The 12,684-nt window shown below is 43.4% G+C and overlaps 1 protein-coding gene across 1 annotated transcript; it reads left to right on the top strand.

Annotated features, from left to right (window-relative positions):
- The first annotated feature begins 300 nt into the window (after positions 1-300).
- LOC149266138 (uncharacterized) lies at positions 301-3,783 on the top strand. Its single transcript, XM_089407256.1, has 5 exons — positions 301-1,103; positions 1,215-1,597; positions 1,790-2,439; positions 2,677-3,112; positions 3,275-3,783. Exons 1-5 carry the CDS (start codon positions 301-303, stop codon positions 3,781-3,783), a joined length of 2,781 nt encoding a protein of 926 aa, XP_089263382.1.
- Positions 3,784-12,684: the final 8,901 nt, after the last annotated feature.

The raw sequence follows: 12,684 nt of genomic DNA, 5'->3' as shown, positions 1-12,684 counted from the left end.
CATAACACATGCGAAGTCAAGTCAACAAAGGTAAGGTGTTATTACCAGACCATATATATATGTATGTAAAAGAATTTTTTTTTATGTAGACACGGGTATGTGACAAATTGGTATTAGAGCAGAGGTTCCCATACTGTGACCTCTGGGAACGAGCCTAACCTGCTAAATGGGAGGTGATCATAGTGTTGTATTTTTTGTAGCTAAACTGTGTAAGTAACTTACAGTGCTAATATTTCCTTAATTTTATACCAGGAAAGAAGAAAGAAGAGCAACAGAAGACACTAGATAGTAACAGCCAGTATGCAGAGAGCTAGCGGTGCCCCGCACAGGTCCCCAACAGAACAGGGACCTGCAACCAATCCTAGAGATAATCCAGAGCTGTGGGTACAGCTTGGTGAGGAAACACGGAGCACGAACCTGGCTATATTGGAGACAGTCCAGGACTTGAAAAATGAGATGGCCCGGTTGCGGGAGGATAATGCGCGATTGACAATGGAGCAAGAAAGAATTTTGAAAAGTCTGTCTGAAAGGCAGAACCCATCGCTGGCCAATCCTAGTGCAGAACAGCAGAGGATGACGGAGGAACAGCACGATCAAGTGGAACCTGAAAGTTCGGCAGAAGGTGAGGATCGATATGGCAATGCATCCGAGCTGCAGACCTCAAAACGTCAAAGGGTAGAACTGCAAGGAGAATTTCGGAAAATCAAACCCCCACACTTCGATGGAGAACAAGAGGAGGCGGTTGAAGCATGGTTAATTAATATGAACAAATATTTCCAGCTATATGAGTACGACCATAATTTGAAGGCACGATTGGCTATCTTCCAGCTGCAAGGGAAGGCAACCCTGTGGTGGGAGGAAGTCAAAATTGTTAAAGGGGTAAGTGAACGAACCATAACGTGGGAAAAGTTTCAGAAGTATTTTAAAGAGAGATACTTGACGGAGCGCTTTTATGATGAAAAGGCGAAGGAGTTCCATGATCTGCGATTAGGACAGCAGACCATGGATGAGTTTATTAATCGTTTTACTTCCCTGCTTCGTTATGTGCCTTACCTGAAGGAAGAAAAGGCCAAAGTGCAAAGATTTGTTAGCAGTTTACCCATGTATATGAGAGAAAGGATTGAATTTGACAATCCTAGAACAATGGATGAAGCTATTCGCAAGGCCAGAATCTGTTATCAGCAGAACAAACAGAAATGAGACATTTCCAATAGGAAATGGAGTGAGAAAAAGAATAGCAAAACTGCTGGAAACAGTAAAGGAGGTCGAGGAAGCGGAGTTAAAGGAAGCAGTAAAGGGCAGAACAATAGAGCAGCACCCAGAGGTTCGTTCAGAACTAAGACAATCGGCGAAACCAGAATGGGTGAGAAATCTGCCAAGCTGGACAATGAAGGAATAACCAGACCTCCAGTGCAGTGCTGGGGTTGTGGCGGACCGCATTACATCAAGAACTGCCCGCAACGGAAGGGAACTGATCAGATATCCCAGATTCATGAGGCGTCAACTGTCGACGATGTGGGACGAAGTGTGCCAAGGATAAATGCAGCCCTGGACAATCGCCAGGCGGAATACCAGCCCACCATGGTCGAATTTGAAGGTAAAATCTCAGAGCTTTCAATCACTGTTCTAATAGATCCAGGAGCTACTTTAAGTTATATTAGCCCAAAGATAGTTGAACAGTGTAAATTACAACCTAAAAAATTCAGGAACCCTTGGCTGGTACAACTAGCTATGGGGGCTAAAAGGAGAGTAATGGCAAAGATTAATAACTGTCCCCTAACAATAGTAGGACAGCCAGTGGTAGCAGATCTGAATATGCTTCCACTTGGCTCATATGATGTCCTAATCAGAATGGACTGGCTGGAAAAGCATTGGGCAATAGTGAACTGCAAGACGAAAATCATTCGCTACAAAGATGATTTTGGAAAAGAACAAGAGATGCAAGGGATTAAGCGACCAGTTCAGGTCCGACCAATCACCGCATCCCAGCTAGTAAAGTGCATCAGAAAACGGTGCCAGATATATGCCATTCAGGTGGGATATGCAGAAACCAAGGATAAAACGGCCGCACTGGACAATATTCCGATGATAAAAGAATTCGCAGATGTGTTCCCGGAAGAGATCCCGGGGTTACCTCCTAAAAGAGATATTGACTTCACCATTGAATTGCTACCGGGGGCTGCCCCAGTTTTGCGGGCACCTTACAGAATGAGTGTACCTGAGTTAACCGAATTGAAAATGCAATTACAGGAATTGCCAGACAAAAATTACATCCGTCCTAGTGTGTCACCATGGGGAGCTCCGGTGCTATTCGTCTGGAAGAAAGACGGAACCCTCCGTATGTGTATTGATTACCGACAGTTAAACAAACTCACAATCAAAAACAAGTACCCCTTACCCCAGATCGATGAGCTTTTTGATCAAGTCAAAGGGGCAACAGTATTTTCTAAGATTGATTTGCGATCTGGTTACCATCAGATCAGAATTAAAGAGGAGGATATCGCAAAAACAGCTTTCAGAACCCGGTATGGACACTACGAATTTGTAGTGTTACCTTTCGGGTTGACTAATGCACCCGCCACCTTCATGTGCTTAATGAACAGTGTGTTCCATCAATTTCTAGACAAATTTGTGCTGATATTTATTGATGATATTTTGATTTATTCTCGTTCAAAGGAGGAGCACAAGGAACACCTCCGATTGGTACTGCAAACTCTTAGAGAGCATCAGTTGTATGCTAAACTCAGCAAGTGCGACTTCTACAAAGAAGAGATTCAGTATTTAGGCCATGTAATTACAAAGAAAGGGATTGCAGTGGACCCTGAGAAAATAAAGACCATAATGGATTGGCCTGTACCTAAGGATGTGGCGGATATCAGGTCCTTCATGGGACTGGCCGGCTATTATAGAAGATTCGTGGAAGGCTTCTCAAGGGTAGCATATCCTATCACTTCCTTGCAGAAGAAAGGAAGAACATTCAAATGGACCCCGGAATGTCAGCAAAGCTTTGAACGACTTAAGCATTTGCTCACCTCTGCTCCCATCTTGAGTATAGCCGATCCTGATAAGGATTATGTGGTATGTACCGATGCAAGTCGGGAAGGCGTGGGCGGTGTGTTAATGCAAGAAGGAAAAGTGATCGCCTATGAGTCGAGAAAGTTGAAGGAGCATGAGCAGAAATATTCTGCCTACGACTTAGAATTGGCAGCCGTCATACATGCACTTAAAATGTGGCGGCATTATCTACTAGGAAGGAAATTTCTGTTGTTAACAGACCATCATAGCTTGACAAACTATTTCAGTCAGCTCACCCTGAATGCAAGGCAAGCCCGTTGGGCAGATTTCTTAAGTGGATTTGATTTCGACATTAAACATCTGAAAGGAAAGGAAAATCGCGTGGCTGACGCACTGAGTCGAAAGGTGCAATGCTTATATGAAGTTACGCTCAGTAAATGGAAGAATTCCTTGCAAGAAATGATAAGAACAGCAGCAGACCAAGATGCAGTATATCAGCAAATGAAACAGCAAATACCACTTTCCAGCAAGGAAAGTCAGCAGGGGTATGAAGTAGGTGAGGATGGAATGCTGCTCTATAAAAAGAGGTTGTTTGTACCTAACGACAACAATCTTAAAAATCTGATTTTGGATGAATTTCATACCAGCCACTATGCAGGTCATCCTAGATACCAGAAGATGCTTACTGCGCTTCGAAGGGAATACTATTGGCCTGGTATGAAAAAGCACGTGGCTGAGTATTTAGCGCGGTGTTTGGAATGTCAGTAGATTAAGGCAGAACACCTACATCCAGCAGGGTTATTGCAGCCCTTGCCCATTCCGGAATGGAAATGGGAGATCATATCCATGGATTTCATAATTGGACTGCCTAGAACAAGGAGGAATAATGACTCTATTATGGTTGTAGTAGACAAGCTAAGTAAGGCAACACACTTTATACCCGTGCAGTCTACCTACAAAGCAGTACAGGTTGCACACATTTTTATGCAAAACGTGTTCAAACTGCATGGGCTTCCAAAGACGATAATATCAGACCGAGATGTAAAATTTACATCTGCCTTTTGGAAAGCATTGTTTACAGAACTGGGTATGAAGCTGAATTTCAGTACAGCTTACCATCCCTAGACTGACGGACAGACAGAACGAGTAAATCAGATTGTTGAGGACATGTTGAGAGCATGTGTCATGCAAAAACCAACGCAATGGGAGGATTATTTACACTTGGTAGAGTTCGCGTACAACAACGGATACCACACCTCGATCCAGATGTCTCCATTTGAAGTTTTGTACGGACGGAAATGTCGTACGCCCTCAAGCTGGAGTGGGCCGGAAGATAAATTAAGGTTGGGGCCAGAAATGCTCAAGGAAATGGAGGACATGGTAAAAAGAGTACGGTCTAATTTAAAGGCTGCCCAGGATCGGCAAAAGAATTTTGCAGATCGGAAGCGAAGGTTCAAAGAGTATCAGGTGGGCGACCATGTTTATGTAAGAATACAAGCCCGGAAAAGTACCTTGCAATGGAGTGGTTGCGCTAAACTCGCACCCCGCTATTTTGGACCTTTTCAGGTCTTAGCAAGGGTTGGGCCGGTAGCCTACCAGCTTGCTTTGCCAAGCCATATTAGAATTCATAATGTATTCCATGTTTCCATGCTTAAAAAATACATTTACGACCCTAAGCATGTGATCAAATGGCAAGACATACGGGTAAGAACTGATTTCAGTTGAACTATTTGGTATGTATTTTTGGAAATGAAAATTGACTGATACGGTTGTTGATTGCAGGTCGAACCGGAAGGAGAGGTCCTGGTCGAACCGCTGAGCATTCTCGACCGGAGAGAAGTGTAGCTGCGGAAACGAATTATTACCCAAGTTAAAGTGCAGTGGCAGCACTATGGGCCTGATGAGGCCACCTGGGAAGATGAAGAGCTTCTTAAGGAAGCTTATCCGGGGCTGTTTTTGAACAGCAGACATCGGGACGATGTCCAATCTCAGGAGGGGGAGATGTGATGACCCCAGGAGAATGTAAATATTTAAATTTCACTACGGTAAAAGACTGAAGTAAAAATGACATTGCAAGACTATCTTATTATTTTGTTTTAAAAGAAAAGGATCTTATGAGTATTTCTTTTATTTTTCAAATGCATTGAAAAGGTTTAATAAAGAATACTCATGATTGTGTTGGCAACTCCTGGGAGGGAGTTGACAAGAAAAGTCGGTTATTGGAACTGACTTTAACCACCCTCCCTAACTGGAAAAGTTCCCAGGGAAAAGGGAGGGAGGGTTGGCAAAAATCTGTGTTGTAGAGACAGGCAGAGAATAGAGAAAAAACGAGGAAGTGATTGAAAGACTAAGTCTGGTAAGGACCAGACAGTCAAGCACACAGTGCAACCTTGCTGAGGATAGAGATCCGACAAGAGGGAGCTAGGGGGGAGACTCTGGTCTCGAAAGACGAGTCTCATGGATGGGCGGTAAATCGATATGCATGAATTTGCAGGTGACCTACTAAGGACTTAAGGCTGGCAGAGACCAGGTAAGTAAGACTGAACTCTTAAATTACTTTCTGCAAATACCTGTAAATCATTTGTGTTAAACCACGCAAGTAATTGTATGACTCATATGTATCTCTTATTTGTTTGGGGGATTACCACTGCTACTGTCTGATGATGCTAGAGTGGGACAGAAACCCAAGCATATAAGCCTAGGAATCGGCGTCCTGCTTCCGGACAGAACCTAAGTGTGTAAACTTAGGAACCCGTATCCTGGGTTTGGACAGGGACCAAACAGAGTAGTTTGAGGGTCTCGCTGTCAGGGTAACCCGAGCAAGGGTAAATGAAAGTCGGTGGTAACAGAGAGGCTAGCGACCCTAACTTCCCGAACAGATAAACGGGGAAGAGAGTCGGCCAAATAAAGAGATTAAGGGTTATATGTATATCTATGCAAAGCATTAAAACCATAACCTCGGCATATTGCTGGCCGACATAATACCTCTTTCGAGCTTAGCTTATAAACTTGGAAAACGAACATGTAAATATATATAGCAGATAAAAGAAAGCATAAACATTTGCATCGGGTAACCCCTGTGATGCGGGCTGACCCTGTCTCATAAATCTCACTTTGAATCCATGAACAGAATATGTTACAGAATATAATACAGAATATATATCACGGGAAGAAAAGAATGTAACATAACTAAAGCAACGTAAATCCTGTGGTGGGGGTTAGCCCTGCGGCCAAGAATATTGTTAAAAGAAATATTTAACACTGCAAACCACTTGAGAACCTCAGAGCACATGTAAATATGCTAACTCAGAGCGAGAGAACCGGAATCTAAGCATGTTAACAAACAGAACTGTGAAATTAAAGCCAAGCCGTGTTTGGCTATCCACTCGGTTTTGATGCACAATAATAGCAGAAAACCGAGTTATGAAACAAGTAACCATTATGGCTCTTGGCAAGAGCAAATCTCGGCTGGTTCCTTTCCAGAGTAAACACAGGGCCGGGTAACCGAGCCATTTACTCCGCCCAAGGACAGCCGTGGAACAAAACTAAATAATAACGGGAGATTCCGAATATCTGCGACAATATGAATATGTATAAAACCTCTACCATAATCAAATAACCATAACGCAAATATTAACCGAGTTGTGTTGCAAGATTAATCAGCATCGGGTCGACAGAACCCATGCCACCCTTAATATAAAAAGAGAACTCGTAGCTGACATAACACAGAACCAGATATATATATATATATATGTTGCCAAAACTCAGACAAACCGCACGGCGGTAATCATTCATACAAATGAAGCAAAAGGGCTCGTGCCCATCAATTGTATGCAGTAGGTCGTGGCCTGAAACATTGTTAGAATACAAATAGTAAACAGTAAACAATGCAAATCATATTGAACGAAGGATGCGAACACAGTCCCCAAAAGTTCCATCGACTTCCAGCCTCAATATCGAACGCGCTAGGGTTGAGGGAACCCATAGCCAGCAGCAGAAGGTCTCGGAATAAGGCAGAGGAGGGCCTTCCGTAGCCACCTGCGACCAATCACAGCAGGGTTAGGTGGGCTACGGTGCGGCGTAAGGGAAACCCTCTGCCGACAGGCCAAACAAAGGAAGAGAAATAGAACCCCATTCAAATCTGCGCACCTTAGGTCTGTGAAGAACACAACCATCGCGAGACCGGAAGCACCATAGCCTCGAAGAGGAAGGGGCTCCTCATCCACATCGAACCCGAAGTGAGATCCACTGCATGCACACCCACGGCAAGGGCCATTAGTATCGTTCAAGTGGAATACATTGTGCGACTTGAAAACAAACAAAAAACAGCACAATGCATAGCATGAAACCAGAAGAGATGAAGCCGGTGGGATACCACCTGTGTCTTACCTCAACAGTTCGGAAGAATATATATGGTGAGCAGCGCGGGAGTTCGGCGTCCGGATACATGCTCGGCGGAGAAATGTGCGCTCGGCGCATTGAGAGTTTCTCAGAGACTGCAGCAAGGTGGCGCAGAGGATGGCAGAGAGTTGCCAAAGCTCACAATAAGCCGAACAGTCGAGAAGATCAACCTTATACCGCCATTACCCGGAGAGGGACACCTGGGGGCGTCTCAGCCCTTGGATTTACCTCGAGCCATCGGCACCATTGGAATAAGGCGGCAAAGGGGTAGCCGAAAGGGTTAATGTCAACCCATCTCCCCTTCACGTGAACGGAGCAGGCGGAATGAATGCGGAGTACACCTGTTATTGCAGAAACGCCGGCGGCAACACTTGGGTTGCTAAATTGGCAACGCCGAGGCACATATGGAGACTTGCCTCGAATTAAAAATCATCCAAATAACCTTAGTCCTCATCGGTCATAAGGTGTGCAACATAAAGGTTCACGCACTATGAATCAATTAGCCTACAGTAAAGATTGCACCATAATATTTATGTGCGCATTCATATATAAGCATATGTGTAGTCATACACGAGTCCATGTGTAATTAAGTCAGCGATATATATATATATATATATATATATATATATATATATATATATATATATATATTCATTGCATAATTATATATGTAAATCATACGCATAATCATGCGAAGTCAAGTCAACAAAGGTAAGGTGTTATTACCAGACCATATATATATGTATGTAAAAGAAATTTTTTTTTATGTAGACACGGGTATGTGACATAGCCCCAAACAAATCTTTCTTAAAAATCACTAACAGTTCTGGGTGGCATTGTTTTCTTTAAATAACAATTGATGAATCAATTTACATTCACAAATAACAACCAACAAGAAATATCACACTACTAATTTAACAACTAAATTATAATAATTTTTTACACTTCAATTTTTTTATAAGAAAATAACTTCATAATTATTTGGATTACTATATCCCATCTTTAAAAAAAATGAATTATCATTCCATACAAATGAGTGAGTAAGTAGATATATGTATTAAATTTTACAATGCACTCTCTACTTATTAAAAAAAGAAGGAAAAAGAGAGACAAACTTCATAGCTTATACCACTGTATCTCGTCTTTCAACAAAAATGAGTTATCATTCATTAACATGACTAAGTAGATATATGTATTAATATTACAATGGGTTAAGTTAGTATATGTATTAAAAATGATTATAGATTAGAGTATAAAAATATTTACATGTATTAAATATTATTAGGTATATGTAAAGGTTAATAATAATAATAATTTTAATATTAATATTAGGGTTAATAATTTTTTTTTTTTACATGATATTAATAATAATTTGACCCAAGGTATTTGGTCTATAGGCTTTCACTAGATAAAACTTTTTTTTTAGTGTTCGTAAATATAAAGGGCATTATGGAGTAAATATAAAAAGAAATTTATATAGAGAATATGAATACACATTAAAAAAGGAAAACGAGACGGACGACTCTTGAGCTCTGCGACGCGGCAGCCCTGCCCGCCTGAACCCCGTGTCCTCGCCCTTGCCCCCAGGCTCTGCCTGGCCGGGCCCTCCCTGCTCTTCCTGCCCCCTTTCGACTAGCGCAGACCTCGCTTTCGGGGTTCCCACCTCTGGACGGTTTGCCCCTCTGCTGTGCGCAGCGGGCCTGCAATGGCAGGATCCGCCTCCCCCACCCCCCGCGGTCTCTGAGAGCCCAGAAGAAACCTTCGCTGCCCTCCTGACAAATCCTTCAGAAGCCAGAACCCGGCCCTCCCTATCAAAGTTCATAAAGAAGCTGGATGAGATCCCTGAAGTCAATCTACCCCCATCTCTTCCCAGGAAATCGGCAATAGCACTTTCAGAAAGAGGTCTGGTAGGGCAGTTCACAGGCCTCTGGCCTTCTCCAAGAACTGTCCAAAAATGGGTGGAGCGTAACTAGAGCACAATGATTCAAGGGAAGATTGCCATCAAATTCTGCGGGCGTGGATACTACACCTTCTTATTCGAGACCAAAGAAGACAAGCACCTCATCTTTCGCAACGGGCCTTATTTCATGGACACAAGAGGTCTATACCTGAACCGATGGACCCCGGACTTCGATCCGGAAATGGATATACCCAAAGCAGTCCCAGTTTGGGTGCGCCTCCCTCATCTGCCTTTGCATTGCTGGGGGGATGAATCGGTCAAGGCGATCGGCAATGCAGTCGGAAAATACATAGACAGATCGGAACCAAGGGAGAATATGCATGCATGCGCTAGGATCTGCGTTGAAGTTGATCTTGGGAAAGGACTGCCGGAAGCCATAAAGCTAAAAGTGGATCAATGGATGCACATTCAACAGCTGGACTACGAACAGCTGCCCTTCAAATGCAAGGTATGTCATGAATACGGCCACTTTGCTAATAGATGCAGTAAACTAAAAGAAAATGAGGTTGCACAAAATGAGGAACACGCTGAAGGTTCATGGGAACAAGTAAAAAGAAAAAAGTCCTCTTCGAACCCGGGCATCAGTACCACTGCCCCTCCAGTATCAAAACAACCCCCCCCTCCTCCTCCTCCCTCTTCAACCTTCCCATCTTCTTCCAACCCTTTCGAATCCCTAACAGAAGAAGTTCCGGCCTCCCCTCCCCATTCCCCTCGTCCTGCCTCTCCTTGCTCTAACCCTCCACCCTCCCCCCCTCCCACCATTGAAAGAATCCTCACAAGGAACAAAGCTAAAGAAACAAATCAGCCATCTGACCCTCCGAGAAAAGTCGGCCGCAAGACGAATAAAGAGCTAAGAGATGAAACAGCAGCAAAGGAAATGGCAACTGGCACCCAACAGCCAATGGACTCCTTCCTAGGCAAGTCAAAAGGAAGTGGTGAGAAGGCCAAGGAGAAATCAGGACCCCACCCCAACACTGGTAAATAATGAATTTGGTCTCTTGGAACTGTAGGGGGCTCGGCTCACCCGTAAAGCTGAAAGCAATCAAGGATCTCATAAACCAGGAAAAGCCAGATATCCTCCTAATCCAGGAGACCAAAACCACCAAGCAGGACTTCCTTCTTCAAACTCAAAGATTCAGAAACTACCTAGGTATATCAAAAGGCTCATCCGGAGCATCAGGAGGTATAGGAACACTATGGAATACAAATAAGTGGGAAATTACTAGCTCCCAGCTTTGCAACTGGTGGATCCGAACAGATCTAAAGAATAAAAGCACCCGGGAGACTCATCACATCTACAACATTTATGCTCCTAACCACTACAGAGATAAAGCAAGCTGTTGGAACACTTTAGAAACGGACCTCAGCACCATTCACAGCAGCTAGGTAATCCTTGGAGGAGACCTGAATCTAATAAGGCAGGTAGATGAAAAACATGGGGGAAATTACCATGCCGACCCGTCCAGAGATAAGATAGAATCCATTATCCAACACTTCAAGCTGATTGATCCCCCTTTGTCAAATGGCAAATACACATGGACCAACAGAAGGGCAGGAATACACAACATAAAAGAGAGGCTAGACAGGTTCCTAGTCCAGGAAGGAGTAGCAGAAAATTACCAAGTAATCAGGAGCCACATAATCCATGGCACAACCTCGGATCACAAGGCCGTGGTCCTCTCCATGGACAAAGGAGAAAATCTGGGCCCTCTCCCTTTTAAATATAACAGAGCCTGGGACTCCCATGAGGATTTTCGCACCCTTGTAAGGGAACAATGGACGATTGAAGTCCTTGGCTCACCCCATTTCGTGTGGGAATCAAAGCTAAAGCACCTTAGGACAGCTATAAAGCAATGGGCAAGGGAAAAGGCAATTTCTAAAAAGAAAAAGAAAACAGAGCTGCTATTAGAAATGGAGAGATGGCATAAAGAAAAAGAACAAGTGCAATACACAGCAGAGGACCTAGACAAGGAAAAAAATCTGTACAAAGAGCTATATCGGCAGAACCGCATGGAGGAAGAGGAGCAAAGAATAAAATCTCGCTGTCTTTGGTTGAGAGCTGGGGACAAAAACACCTCTTTCTTCCACAACAATGTCAAGATCAGAAGAGCAATCAATCAGATAGACAAAATTGAAGTCGACGGGAGAGAATTGAAGGATCAAGAAGACATAAAAAAACGCAGCACATGAGCACTTTAAAGCACTCCTTTCGGCGGATCCCCAGCACCATGGCAGCGATGATTTTCTAAGTATAATCAAAAGTAAGATAACAGAGGCACACAACAACAAGCTGGAGCAAGAACCTACAGCAGAAGAAATCAAAGAGGCTACCTTCGGTATGCAGCAAGATAAGGCCCCAGGGCCGGACGGATTCACAGTTGCATTCTATAAACAGCATTGGGAAACTATAAAGAAGGACTTTGTAAGAATGGTTAAAAATGCTTTTAGAAAACACAAACTGGGGGACAATACGAAGTCTTCACATATAGCTTTGATCCCCAAGGAAGCCAACCCCAAATCCTTTGATAGATTCCGGCCCATCTCGCTTTGTAATGTCTCATATAAAATCATAACAAAAATAATTGCAAATAGGATAAAGAATCTCCTTCCTCTCATAATTTCAGAGAATCAGGGAGGCTTTGTCCCAAAGAGGCAGATCATAGACAATGTTATTTTAATCCAGGAAGCAATACATAGCAGCCACAACAGAGGAGAGCGTGGAATGATCATCAAACTGGACATGGCCAACGCATTTGATCGAGTAGATCACTCCTTCCTATGTGCGGTCTTAAAAAATTTCGGCTTCTCTCCCAATTTTATTAATATGATCAGAGCTTGTATCTTCGACTCCTGGACCGCCCCACTGATTAATGGTAGACCCAGCAACTTTTTCAGAAGTTCCAGAGGGTTGAGGCAGGGCTGCCCCCTCTCCCCTTTCCTTTTCATTATCATGGCGGAATCCCTCAGCATCCATCTAGAAAATCTTCGCAGCAAAAGAGAAATCACAGGCATCCGCATTGAAAGAGGAATAAAGGAAATAAACCATTCACTGTTCGTGGATGACACATTATTAATTGGGGGAGCCTCCAGTTTAATGGCAAGGAGGTTCAAAAAAGTTCTGGACGCCTTCCTCCAAGCCTCAGGAGGCAAACTGAATAACAGAAAATGCAAGCTTTACACTTGGAATGTGCCTCATCAGATTCAGCAAAGAATATCCCAAATCCTGGATATCCCTCTTCAAAAAAATTGGAGCTCTTTCCCTTATCTGGGCCTGCCTCTGGCAAAGGAACACATTAAAGCAGAGGTCT

Source organism: Pinus tabuliformis, chromosome 6 (assembly GCF_031772625.1).
Source record: "Pinus tabuliformis cultivar Carrire ecotype Pingquan chromosome 6, CPIR1, whole genome shotgun sequence".
Taxonomy (NCBI): Eukaryota; Viridiplantae; Streptophyta; class Pinopsida; order Pinales; family Pinaceae; genus Pinus; species Pinus tabuliformis.
This window is presented reverse-complemented; position numbering and strand designations above follow the sequence as displayed.

Coding starts and splice junctions, on each gene's coding strand:
- LOC149266138 (XM_089407256.1), top strand. CDS start 301: ATGCAGAGAGCTAGCGGTGCCCCGCACAGGTCCCCAACAGAACAGGGA. Junction 2,440..2,676: donor ATCAAGTCAAAGGGGCAACA/GTATTTTCTAAG, acceptor TCTCGTTCAAAG/GAGGAGCACAAGGAACACCT. Junction 3,113..3,274: donor AAGTCGGGAAGGCGTGGGCG/GTGTGTTAATGC, acceptor TGTTGTTAACAG/ACCATCATAGCTTGACAAAC.